The 13,804-nt window shown below is 33.7% G+C and overlaps 1 protein-coding gene across 3 annotated transcripts; it reads left to right on the plus strand.

Moving 5' to 3' along the window:
* The first annotated feature begins 9,865 nt into the window (after window positions 1-9,865).
* LOC129299439 (glutamate receptor 2.9-like) lies at window positions 9,866-13,486 on the plus strand. 3 transcript variants are annotated; one of them, XM_054937918.1, is made up of 5 exons: window positions 9,866-10,135; window positions 10,358-11,694; window positions 11,826-12,138; window positions 12,254-12,660; window positions 12,751-13,486. In XM_054937918.1, exons 1-5 carry the CDS (start codon window positions 9,868-9,870, stop codon window positions 13,258-13,260), a joined length of 2,835 nt encoding a protein of 944 aa, XP_054793893.1. In that variant the 5' UTR covers window positions 9,866-9,867; the 3' UTR covers window positions 13,261-13,486. The 3 variants fall into 3 exon arrangements, with proteins under 3 accessions (XP_054793893.1, XP_054793896.1, XP_054793902.1); XM_054937921.1 differs by having other exon boundaries at window positions 9,915-10,135; window positions 10,420-11,694; XM_054937927.1 differs by having other exon boundaries at window positions 10,028-10,135; window positions 10,290-11,694.
* Window positions 13,487-13,804: the final 318 nt, after the last annotated feature.

Raw genomic sequence — 13,804 nt, forward strand, 5'->3', positions numbered from 1 at the left:
TTCCTGCAAGTGATAAAGATGTAGCTTTTCAGTTAGATAGTCTTTGTCTGACCTTGTCCACTACATTATTGAATGTGTCCTTTCCCACAGGCTTGGTATGAAGTTGCACCCCAATTCTGCTGATTTGGTATATCCTAGTGTCGAAGTAATTTCTTCACGTCAAACATTATGCACATTCTTTGAGAAATAAATTCTGGTATTTACAACATTGATCTTCATCCTAGAACTTTCATAAAACCTTAGCAAGCACTTGTTTATAATATTAACATGTGACATAGAAGCTTCAGTAAATAACATAACATCGCCAGCAAAAAATAGATGAGATATTGGGGGTTGTCTTTTCTAAATATGATTGGTCTCCATTCTCTTTCATCTACTTTCTGTTGAATCAGATAGGCCAATTTTTTCATATATATGACAAATAGGTATGGAGAAATAGGATCTCCTTGTTGGACTCCATGAGATGGGGTAAAAGATTTAGATTGACTTCCATTTAAAGAATCTGTATGGATGAGGAAGAGATACACTCCTTAATTACATTAGATATCTTATCCGAAAAGCACAGTTCCTTCATACAGTCAGATAGAAATCTCCAATTAATTTGGTCATAAGCCTTTTCCAAGTTAATTTTAATTGCCATAAATCCTTTTTTCCTTGCATATTTTTCATAGAATGAACAATCTCTTAAGGAACAATAATGTTATCAGAGCTATGCCTGTCAGGTACAAAACTACATTGATTGGGCCCGATAATACTTGGAAGAAACACCTTCAATCTGTTAGTAATAACCTTTGTAATAATCTTGTAAATAACATTACAAAGGCAAATAGGACGGAGATCCTATAAAGTTTCAGGAGGATTCTTTTTAGGAATAAGCACTAAAAAAGTATGGTCTACCTCCCTCATAGTCTGCAGGTTATGAAAGAAATTCTTCACAGTTGTGCTAATAGAAGCTCTAACATGACTCCATTGACTCTGATAAAAGATGGCTCTAAACCCATCCAGACTTGGAGATTTAAGTACCGCCATACATTTAAGAGCCTTGTGAATTTCCTCTATTTCAACATCTTGACCAAGTTAAATGAAGCATTCTTTATCAATTTTTGGAAAAGTGACATGGGTTTGCAATCTGGGCCTAGATTCTTCCTCTTTAAAGAATAAATTTTGAAAATACTTTGTAGCCAAAATTTTCAATTCTTTTCATCATAGGCCCATTGACTAGCTTCATTTTGCAAAGCCCCAATGCAGTTGCTCTTCTTATGACCATTAGCACAATTATAGAAAAAACAAGTATTTTTATCTCCCATCAAGGCCCAATTACTTTTTCCCTTTTGAGCCTAAAGTATATTTTCTTGCAATAAAATCTTTTCCACTCTAGCCAAAGTTTGGTTTGCAATTCTTCCAACCTTCACGAAGCACCTCCATTGGCAATGGTTCTTGTAATCCCTTTTAGACGTCAGAAAAGGTTCTTTTTCTTAAATTCTGTATGCCCGAAAACATCTCTGTTCCACTTTGAGCAAACAACAGCAAGAGTTTTGATTTGTTTTCTCCAAGTTTGCTTGTTACCCCAGGAATCATGAACTAATTGGTCAAACTTTTCATGAAGAACCCAAGCTGTAATAAATCAAAACAACTTATCTATATGCTTCTTGATCAGCTGGTCATTAATAAAAGAAGTAAAGGTCTATGATCCGAAGTGTACTAATGAAGATGTTTAACCGTAGCATTGTAAAATAACTCTATCCAGTTAGTGTTCACTAGCACCCTGTCAATTTGACTCTCACAATCCCCCTTATGTCACGTAAATTTTAGACCTTGAAAGCCTATATCATTCATCTGTGATGATTCTACGCAACTTTTAAAGTCCTTGTCTATCCCAAAACCTCTTTGGACCAAAGATTTTTGCTCCATGAAAGAGCATTACATTGAAATCTCCTGTGACATGCCAAGGCCCTTAGATATTATCACCCAGTTGAGAGAGATCCTTTCATAAGCCTCTTCGAATGTCGATATTTGGACTCGCAAACATTAGGGTTAGCCATCATATTTCTTTCTTGAAGAGTTTTAATTTTTAAGTAGATGAATTGAAAATTACATTTAACCACAGTCACTATTATATTTTTGTTGCATAGACACCAAATGCCTCCTTTAAAACCTTCAGCATCAACAACAACATGCTCATTAAAACCCAATTTTACTGCCATTTGACTTGCTTTCTACCCACTACTTCTGGTCTCCAAGATAACTACTAAATCAACTGTAAAAGCCTTTATTAACTCTTAAATAATATTTAGGAACAGTTTATATCCTGTTCCTCGGGAATTCTAGATGATGGAATTCATAAATCACTGAGTACGAATATTATTAGGGTGTAAGGCCTCTGTGCTACAACCTACGTGGATATCCATGTCATTAGTCTGGTCAAATTCATTATCTAAACTGCTTCCTTGGCCCATCATATGAGTCTCTTCTTCTCAATCTTTGTATAGATCACCTTCCTGGCCTAACTCGCCTTTTAACGTTTAGCCCATTTGCTCTTCATGATCCTCTTTATCTACCTCCTTCTCCACACCGTTTAGTGTTTCAAATAGGTTGAATGTATTTATCTTTAGCCCATCATTCCCATAAGTTTGCTTTCCTTTATCCTTATATCTAGCTATAGCTAGTGCCACGTCCTCCTTGCCATGTGGTTTGTACTTTATAAGAACTTTCCTTTTTCTCCTCATTGGCACCCACTTGATTTAGCCTCTTGATTGACTTCTCTCTTAAAGTATTAGGATTTATCCATTGATTGCATCTTTATAAGAATATTCTTTCTTAATCGTGTGTCCATATCCCTTTGACTGCGCCTTTGTCCTATTGTCATACCTCTCACTTTATTTATAACCTTATTCTTCACTACTCATTCGTTAAAACCCTTGAATTCTACCCTAGAATCACGCCTTTTTAGCTATTGTTTTACCAAATTTTTAGGTCTGAAACATCTTCCAGTCATCAAAAACTCATCACCGGTAATGACAGTGGCTTTGTCTTGTTCATCCTGCTTCTTTAAGTGCTCACTCTGATCCTTTATTTGTGCTGTTTTATTCTCCTTTCCTAGTGAATCTTCACGTCGACTATCCTCAACGAACTCAGGACATAATTCTTTGTGGTGCCAATATTTTCCACAGTGAAAGCATACTGGATATAGGCCCTCGTATTGAAACATGTACTCTTCGCCAAAATTAGTGAAGGATGAAAGGAGAGGTTGGCTTCAATCAATTTTAATGCATATCCGAGCGAAACTACCCTTATCCAAGAGAGATGTCGATCTGTCAATTTTTAGAGTTCTACCCACCATGTTTCCAATCTGCCAAAGAGATTCCACATTATGTAATTCAACATGTAGGTCTGGAATACGGATCCATGCCGCAATTCTTCTTTAAGTTTTTGCCTTCCAAAGGTTAAAGTTAGGTCTCTACTTTTACACTAGGAGATAGTGATCATCAATCATCTACAGGCCCTCCAAATAAGCATATTCCAAATCTTCCTATTTTGAAAACGAGACGATAAAGTATTTATTGTTTAAAGGAGTTATTCTCATTGGATCCTGTAATTTCCACATTATCTCCAGTCATAGTCTAAAAAACTTCATTTAAATATTTTTTCCTAACAGTTTCACAATTAATGAATTCATCCAAGGTTGACGCCATCGTTTATAATCTTCTTTTAAAACTCATAATTCCAAGCATCGCTTATGGCCAGTCTCGTGATCATAAGATTCTTTATCAGATACCACTGCCTTCTTCTTTCCTTCATTGTACAGCTTATCAAAGTATCCCTTCCAACCTCTTGCAATCTCATCCTTCTCATCATTGTGAGAAAGAAATCTCGAAGAGTTGAGACTTAACAGAGAGTCTTGATGCATTATGGCTTTCCTCTGGTCCTTGATTTCCTCCCCACTCACTCTAGCTTTATTGGACACATTGGGTTTCTTAGTCGCACCCTTAAACACCATCACGTCAAGATTTACAACTTCGTCCCATGTACCGCCGTCCTACTTTCCTTCATTGCTCGGCCCTGCTTGCACTCTTGCACTCATCGTTGACCCTTTTTAAAGATTATATGTTTTATAAGAGTTAAAAAACTAAAAAAAATTGTGAGGATTGCTTTTTATCATTTCAATGTGCAGTGAGCACAAGGCTCAATGGGGGGTTCTCTCTTTCTTTCCCTCATTTTCTCTCCACTTTCTCCTCTTTCACCATTCATATTATTTCATTAAATAATTTTTTTAATTATGAAATTAATAAAGGGCGAAAGATTTAGAAAGTGAAGAGAAAAGGAAAGAAAGAAGGAAGATACCCGCTATCGCAAGGCTTAATGACTAAAAAAACACAGAGACTATTTCTTAATCTACTCTTACTAACCCATATAATAATTATATGAAATTTTTATCCTACCCATTATCTATCTCATTTTTCCTTTCCTTTGTCTTCAACTTTTATGAATTCTACCCAAAAAATTTTTTTTTAGAAAGTTAGAGAGTTAGAATCTACACATTCTCTATTTGGAAGGAAAGAGAATCTACATATTCTCTCTCTCTCTCTCTCTCTCTCTCTTTCAGGCTTCAGAAATTATTGGCAATTGTCCTGGATGAAACGAAGGTAACACAATTTATACTTGATCGTTGTCGTCTTTCTCTTTCCAAGCATCTTGTCTCTTTATCTCCTCAAGAATGTGATTTCCTTTACGTCTCCTTTCCCTCCCTCTTTGTGGCTTCTGTTCTTGTTTATCATTCTTCACTCAACCTTCAACAATGACAGATTTGATCGAGGTGACATGCGAAAGGAGAGCATAGAATTTTGTTGAAAAGTAAATACTGAACGCAAATATGAGTGAATGGTTGGAGAACAAGAAATGAAGAAGTGAAAATGAATCAAAATGCACTGTGTGACCGGCATTTTTTCTTTACCTAACCCTACTTTTGACCCGCTTTAAGATCCGATTTAAGCTAGTCTGATTTAATTTGGTCCAATTGTCTAATCGATCTAATTGGCTTGATCGAGCCATTATCAAGGTGGGGTGACAGTGGGACTGGTTCAACAGTCCGAGTTGATTTGATCTTGAAAACACTGGTTAAAACTTAAAAGGAAGTCTAAAATACGTGAATACATTGTGTAAAAATGGTTAATATAAATACACCATACACACAACTATAGGGGGAACATCATATGGAGATGCTAAGCGAATTTAGGTAGTACTTCCTCTCTTTTTTTTATCAAGAAGAACCGTCCGCATATTTCTTAACATAAAATATTTTATTTAAAGCATTAATTTTTCAAAAAATTGCACTGCCCTTGGAGCTAACATGTTCATGTTAAAGATGTAATAAAATTTAAAATAATTTTGAAGGTCCAAATGCCTTTTGTGTAATTCTTTTTTTTTTTTGTGAAAAGATGGGAAATTGTCCCTATGAAAATTCATAACAAAATATTTGTAAATAATATTTAAAATCAAGTTATTAACAACAAACATTCATTTCATATTATCTACATGATTTACAACAGAAAATTTATAAATAACATTTAAAGTCTATTTATATTAACAACAAAATATTTGTTTATTTCACATAATTTACTTGATTTACATTTGTTAAAAGAAATAAAATATAATTTACAAATTACATAGAAAGAATTTACAATAAAAATGTTGTAAATAACATTTAAAGTCTATTTATTTATAATAAAATGTTTCTTTATTTCACATAGTTCACATGTTTATACTTGTTGGAGGAAATAAAATTTACAATTTTTTAGATAAAATTTATAATAGAAAGTTTGTACATAACAATAAAAGTCCACTTATTTTCAAGAAAATATCCATTTATTTCATAAAGGACAATCCTATCTTTTCATCCAAAAACTTAATTGCAAGAGGGGTCTTTGGACCTACAGAATTATTTTATATTTCATTGAGCCTTTAATGCAAATATGCTGGTTTTGGGGACTTGCAGTGCAATTCTTCCTTAATTTTTTCAACTAATATCCCTAACTAATTATAAAATATTTTAATTAATAAAATAAACTTCTCTAACAAGTAATTTTTATTAAGGATATTAGTAAAATTTTACTAGAGAACTAATTTTAACTAACTTTTTAAATTTATTTTAGCTGTTAATTGATGCTCATAAAAAAGATGAGAAGGAGTAGCACATAAATGAACCAACTAAAAGATGACAAATTACTCGAACCAACCACATAAACAAACCAAACTTTGCATCGAATTAAAGACTTATAGCATGTTTGATAATTCACGTTTAATTTGCATATGAAAAATCCTTTTGAAATGAGATAAAATCCTAGATATCTGAAAACCCATTTCATAAGTCAGTCTTGAACTACTTGAAATGCGCTTTCACCCAACATTAATATTAGGAGTTTTTACAATTTTTAAAAAATATATATTGAGATACAAATTTCATTAAAATAATATACATTTAAAAAAAAAAAATCAAAAGGCACTTAGACCGGATAACAATCATCTCTCTGTTTTTTTTTTATTTTTTTTATTTTGGGGGCGGGGGGTTGACAACCATCTTTCTCTTTGGGTTGCAAGAGTTTAAAAAAAAAACCATCAGAAATTTCCAAGAAAGATTTTAAATGGGGTACGTTGAACGTGCAATTTATCGTTTTAGCTGAACTTGTGTGATGCAATTTATAGTTTAGCTGAACTTGTGTTATTTGTTTGAAGCATAAAAATTGTAACTTTTACAATGTGATATACTTTAGTTATGATCTAATAATTGTTTGATAACTGTAAAATATTTTTTCATTAATTAAATAAGTATCCAAAAAGTCTACTTAGTTAACAACTAGAGATTCTTCGTTAACTAATAAGTAATTTTTTTTATACACGTAAAACATTTGGCCATAGTTAAATTAATTTTGTATCCTATATTTATTATTTTTTAATTTCAGATTTTTTAAGGAAAAAATTAGCTCAATGACCTCAAAAAATACAACTTTCATAAATTATGGATGAGGTTTTTAAATATTTTAAAATATGACCCATTCATAAAATCAATTAGATGTGTTTTTCTTTTTTATCCTCAGAATAAATTTATTATTAAAACAAAATATATTTGATTTAACTAACCTTTAGCTGATTGGATTTGTCATTTTTATCATCAAAAATCATATTGTGCGTACTCTCTCTCTGATTTATCATCTTTAAATATTTTCTTTATCATATTTTTTGATCTAATTTTTTTTATCATCATATTCATCTCTTATACAGTGCTTTTTTTTATCAAAATTTTTTTATCTAATTTTGCTGGATCACTATCATCATAAAACTTTCCCTCTCTCTTGCTCTCTCTCTCTCTTTGTTTTTTTCAGATATTATGAAGAGGACATTGGACATTAAAAAGAAAATTCTATTACTGACCTGCGATACTATATTATTGATATACAATTATATATCAATGATAAATAAATTGGTGAGTTAAAATTACTGATATGGCTTATATATTAGTGATATATAATTTTATATCATTGATATACTATCGTAGATTAATATAATCATATAATCAGACATAAACTTATTTATAATTAATATGCAGTTGTATATCAATGATATAGTATCGCAGATCAGCAACACAAAAAATGTATAATTATTTTCTCAAAATAGATCAAATAAAATCTCAAAAAACCCTCGCTTGAACTTTAACTTTTGTAACAGAGTTTAACTGAACTTCCTCACTTTGGATTCGTAGCTTTAGTGTGGCTTTGTGTAAAAGCTGTAGTTTCAGACTTTATCACCTTGCATTCGTGATTTTTCAACTTGAATCTATAGCTTTCAGTCTGCCTTGCCTTACGTTCTTATAGTCTTCTAGCTAAATTTTAAACTCTGTTTATCTATTGGTGTGAGCTGTTTTGTTGTCTACTGTCAATTTTTTTATTATTGTGATTGAGAGTGCAGTGTCATCTCCATATCTTCGGGTGAATGAAAGTGAAACTAGTGTAAAAAAAGGGAATCAGGGTATTATGGTGTTAAAGGGTAATTTTGTCTTTTGTATTAAAGGTAAATTAAAAAACAGTCATTATTTTAATTTAATAAAATGTGGGTTATTAATTTTATTTAATTATATAATATTGGCTAAATTTGCTAAAGTTTTTTTTTTAAATGTAAATGCGGAGCTTAATCCCCTTAATAAAAAAAAAAAAAGGAGAGCTTCAAGAATTTGCCGGACATAATAATTCCAATGTACATGAATTCATCAGAAGCTTCCGGTTAAAGTTGGTTGGTTTACCAGCCCATTCTTTCTCTTCACGGAAGTTGTATAATGATTTAATTGAGTTTAATTTTATTATTTTTAAATTAGTTGAAAATTATATTTGTTTGACGGGACAGTTGCGATGAAAAAACTGCATTTTGATACACACAATGACTCGCCTTGTTCAAAGGTTTTTTTTTTTTTTTTTTGACTTCTTGACTTTCTTCCCTTTTTATTGCTCTCTTTTGCGTATGAGATAAAACGACTTGACTGGCAGCATCGCCTCCGCCCTGAATGCATTGACGAGGATGTTCTCTCTCTCTATATATGTACATGCCAACAAGGATGATGTTCTATATTCCTAGAACGTACAAGTTAGAAAACATTTTTTTTTTTGGAATATTGTGACTTGGGTTTATTGTGACTTGGGTTTCATTAATCACCAAAGCAACAAGCCACACTGTCATTAATTTTTCTTCCATTCATTTTGGAATATTTTTCTCTGACCACAATTCTTTTAGAAATTTATATTAGTTCCCCTGCCTTTTATTTCCAGGCAGATGCTAATGACGGGTTTTTTTTTTTTTTTAATAAATAAAAGAAAACGCGTAATGTTTTACCAGTTTCAAAATCAATACCTTTTTAAATTCTATTTATGAGATAGTCTGAGAAGATTTTTGTTTTGTCTTATTTGTACGTCAAGTTATTAAATTTTTACCATAACTTTTTTTCTTTTACCTTTTATTAAATATTAGTGAGAAAGTACGTTATTTAAATATATATATTTAATAAAAATAAAGTTAATAATTTATTACTATTTTTTAAATGGGGTTAATAAATTTTAAATTTTTTAATTATGATAAAACATGATAAAAGTGAATTATAATTTGCAAAGTTTATTAGGTAGAGAAATTAGAGTAATACCCTCCAAAATAAACAATAATTCTTGTGGCTTTTCCAGTGACAGATGGATGGATGCCAACTCTTGGCTTGTATAGAAATATATAAATGCATGATACTTGCCACGAAGTTTGCACGAAACAACAATTGAAGTCACAGACGGCAAAATTGGTTGCTGAAGAGAATAAGTTGTTATTAGTTATTTTCATTCAATAGGAGAGATTTGTTTTCGGATCTTTCTGCAAACCGTAGGGATTAAACACGCTTCTACGTGTGTATTATATGTTAACTTTAGAGTTGAAAATAAGGATTGAGTTTGATGGATTGCTCATTTAAGTCCATTTTTATAAGAAATTGGATTTGAAAAAATATTTTTTTTAGAAAAACTGAGTTTTAAAACCCAGTCCTAATAGACTCTGAAAAAATGAGATCGGGCAATTCTTTTAGGTCCTTTTTTATTTTAACTCTAAAAAAATAAATATTTTTATCTTTTAAATTAAATTTAAAATTTAAAATATATATTTATACTTTAAGATTTAATTTTCTATTATTTATTTTTAGTTTTTTAATATTATAATTTATATTTTAAAAATATATAAAATGTTATAATTAAAATTTTTAATTTTTAAAAATTAAAAAAAATAAAAAGCTTATAAATATGACCTTGACCTTTTTAAATAAAGGTAAACTTGCTAGCTTGATAACAGAAGACGATGAAGAAGAGTGCTAAAGTTATTGAAGCCCTCACCTTCTATTGCTCTGTGATTCTGTGTTTGAAGCTGGGCCTCTCACAAAGCAACACAACAGAGCCAGTGAAGGTGGGAGTTTTGCTTGATCTTGCCCAAACAACCGGCAAGATAGGATTGAGCTGCATCAGCATGTCCCTCTCTGACTTCTATGCCTCTCATTCTCATTACAGAACTAGGCTCGTCTTCAATGTCAAGGACTCTCGCAGAGGCGTCGTTGCTGCCGCTGCCCAAGGTTCTCTCTGTCTCTCCCTCCTTCTAAATTTGCTTGCGAGCCTTGTGAGTGTGTTATGTGTTGGCATGAAAGCTTTTTATTTATGCATAGTATGTTCTTGATTTTGATCATTGTGACCTACTGTTTCATTGTCTCTGTCTTCTTGAATTACTAGTAGTCAAGGCAACTCAAGAAGTATAAAGTCAAACATGTTTCTGATTCCTGTATGTCCTTGATTGATAGCCATGGATCTCATAGAAACAGAGGAAGTGCAAGCCATAATAGGACCGTTGACATCGATGCAGGCCAACTTTGTGATCAGTCTAGGAAACAGAGCTCGTGTGCCCATTGTAACATTCTCAGCAACGAGTCCTTATCTTGCTTCACTTGGGAGTCCATATTTTTTTCGATTTGCACAAAATGATTCGGCTCAAGTGAATGCCATTAGAGCGATCGTGGAAGCTTTTGGGTGGAAAGAAGCAGTGCCCATTTACATCGACAACGATTATGGGAAGGGGGTCATACCCTTCTTAACTGATGCTCTGCAACAAGTGAATGTACGAATCCCATATCTCAGTGCCATTTTCCCTTCAGCCACTGATGAAGATATTACAGAAGAGCTCTACAAGCTAATGACCATGCAAACCAGAGTGTTCATTGTTCACATGTCTTCTGATCTTGGCTCCACTCTCTTCACCTTAGCACAGAAGATTGGAATGATGGCAGAGGGATATGTTTGGATCATCACTAACGGTTTGGCAAATGAGTTGAGCTCTTTGAATTCCTCTGTGATAGAATCAATGCAGGGTGTATTGGCAGTGAGGACCTATATTCCCAAAACGAAAGAGCTAGAGGATTTTAAGGTTCGATGGAAAATAAAGTTCCTGCAAGACAATCCAACTTTTGCTGGTTCAAATTTGAATGTTTTAGGGCTCTGGGCTTATGATGCTACCACCGCATTAGCTATGGCGGTTGAGAAAGTTGGCACCACAAACTTCGTCTTCCTGAAGACCAGAGCTTCAGTAAACTTGACTGGTCTTGAAAGGCTCGGAGTTTCGGTAAATGGAGAAAATCTTCGTGAAGCATTATCAAACACCATATTCAGAGGCCTAAGTGGAGAGTTCAAAGTTGGTGACGAGCAGTTGCAAACATCGACATTTGAGATTACTAATGTGATTGGTAACGGAGAAAGGAGGATAGGATTTTGGACATCACAGAGGGGACTAGTTAGAAGGCTGGATTCAACGAACACAAGCATAAATTCTTTATCCAAAAACAGTTTTGGACCAATCATATGGCCAGGGGATACTCACTCTATTCCAAAGGGTTGGGACAATCCTACAAATGCTCAAAAGATGAGGATTGGAGTTCCAGTGAGAACTGGTTACACTGAATTAGTGAAAATAACTCACGATCCTATCACTAATAGAACCGAAGTCACTGGCTTCTGCATAGATTTATTCAAGGCTATGTTAAAAGTTTTGCCTTACTTTCTGCGATATGAATTTATCCCATTTGCAAAGCCCAATGGTGAACCTGCAGGGTCATACAGTGAGTTGATAAGCCAAGTCTATTATGGGGTAATTCTCTCTAACTCCTTCACTCCCCAGCCCCTTTGTTGTTCTTTATTGAATTATGTTTGCATCCACATTATTTACACCTTCACAAATATCTTTACTAGGCTTAGTAATAAGTAATTTGGGATTTACAGAAATATGATGCAGTGGTGGGGGATGTAGCAATTATAGCAAATAGATCGAACTATGTGGATTTCACAATGCCATACACAGAATCAGGAGTAACTATGATTGTTGCACTCAAAGATGACAGGAAGAAGAATGTATGGGCATTCTTGAAGCCATTAACTAGTGACCTCTGGGCAACAGCTGGTTGTTTCTTCGTGTTCATTGGTTTTGTTGTTTGGATCCTGGAACATCGAGTAAACAAAAGTTTTAGAGGTCCTCCTTCGCATCAGATTGGCACCAGCTTGTGGTTTTCTTTCTCAACCATGGTGTCATCTCATGGTAAACTAAGCGTTACCCATCATATTATTTCCAAAACATGATTTCAGTTAGCAGCAGCGGTTCGATTTCATCATATCATATGAATTACCCATTTTAGATTCAATGGTTTTTGCAGGGGAGAAAGTGGTGAGCAACTTGGCCAGATTTGTAGTGATCATATGGATTTTCGTAGTATTAATTCTAGTTCAAAGCTATACTGCGAGTCTCACATCATTGTTGACAGTTGAGCAGTTACGCCCAGCAGTTACAAATGTTAATGAATTGGTAAATAGAAAGCTAAACGTGGGCTGCAGAAAAAATTCTTTTGTGGAAAAGCTATTGAAAGGAGTGGGCGTTCAAGATTACCAATTCAAATACTTCAATTCAACAGAAGATTGCAATGATCTTTTGACAAAAGGTAGTGAAAATGGAGGCATTGCTGCTGCCTTCGATGAAATTCCTTACGCAAAACTCTTTATGGGAACCTACTGCTCTAAGTTCGTCTCGCTGGGAACAATTTTTAAAACTGGAGGCCTTGGCTTTGTAAGTTCCACCACCACATTTCCACATTCTGCTATATCTGTTATGATCGTAAGTTAATAATTATCAGGAATGTTTTTGGGGGTATTGCAGGTCTTTCCTAAGGGTTCTCCTTTCGTTGCTGAGATTTCAAGGGCAATACTGAATGTAACTCAAGGGGCTGAAATGAGAAAAATAGAGAACGCATGGTTCAATAAAAACAGTTGTGTGCAGTCGGGTGCTCCAGTTTCTTCTGATAGTCTAGGCCTTGAGAGCTTTTGGGGTTTGTTTCTCATTGCAGGAATTTCTTCAGCAGTAGCACTCACCATCTTTACCATTGAATTCTTAAATGAGAATAGACATAATTGGGCAGTGCACTACAATCCCAGGATTTCAATCTGGAGACGACTTGTGATATTGCTAAAGATATTTGACCAGAGAAATGAGGACTCTCACACCTTTAAGAAGAAGGAAGTGCGAGATAGGAGGGAAGGTGGTAGTAGTAATCATGGATTGGATGTAGAAGCGTCTCCAGCATCACCCTGCCCTCCAAGTCCCTCATGCCAGGCTGAATCAAACTTTTCATTTGAGGGAGATCATGCAAATGGTTTCAGGAGAGGCTGATCCGAATGTTCATGAACCTCAAGACTTGGAATAACCATCTTGCACGATATAACATCTCATATAGCAACACATCTGTTTAGCAAGGCAAATCATAGCACATGTATACATCACTGACACACATGAGCTACCGTAAGCTAGCAAGTTATGAATGGTCCGTAGCGCCTCGCCCTTGTTCTGTAGTGCATGCTTTTCATTTTTTATTGATATCCCACCAAGTAGTGGCGGACCCAAGACCCACGCCAATGGGGGCAATATTTTTTAAAATTAAATAAAAATAATAATTAACATGTAAAATTAAATGAAAATTAATATGGTGTCATGAGTTTTATGTTGAAAAACTTTACAAATATAGTAAGTTTTATAAGTGTGAAAGATTATACTATCTAATAGGCTACCTTTTTTTAAAAAAATATTCTTCCTTTAAACTTATGTTCATGATATTAGTGTTTTCATTAAGAGACTAGTATTAATTAAAACACTAATGTCATGACAAGTTAAATTCAAAACCCAAAAATATAAGTTTAAAGACCATAATCACTTGAAA

The sequence above is a fragment of the Prosopis cineraria genome, unplaced genomic scaffold, assembly GCF_029017545.1.
Source record: "Prosopis cineraria cultivar Desert tree isolate PC_DT_omini unplaced genomic scaffold, ASM2901754v1 PC2, whole genome shotgun sequence".
In the NCBI taxonomy this organism is placed as follows: Eukaryota; Viridiplantae; Streptophyta; class Magnoliopsida; order Fabales; family Fabaceae; genus Prosopis; species Prosopis cineraria.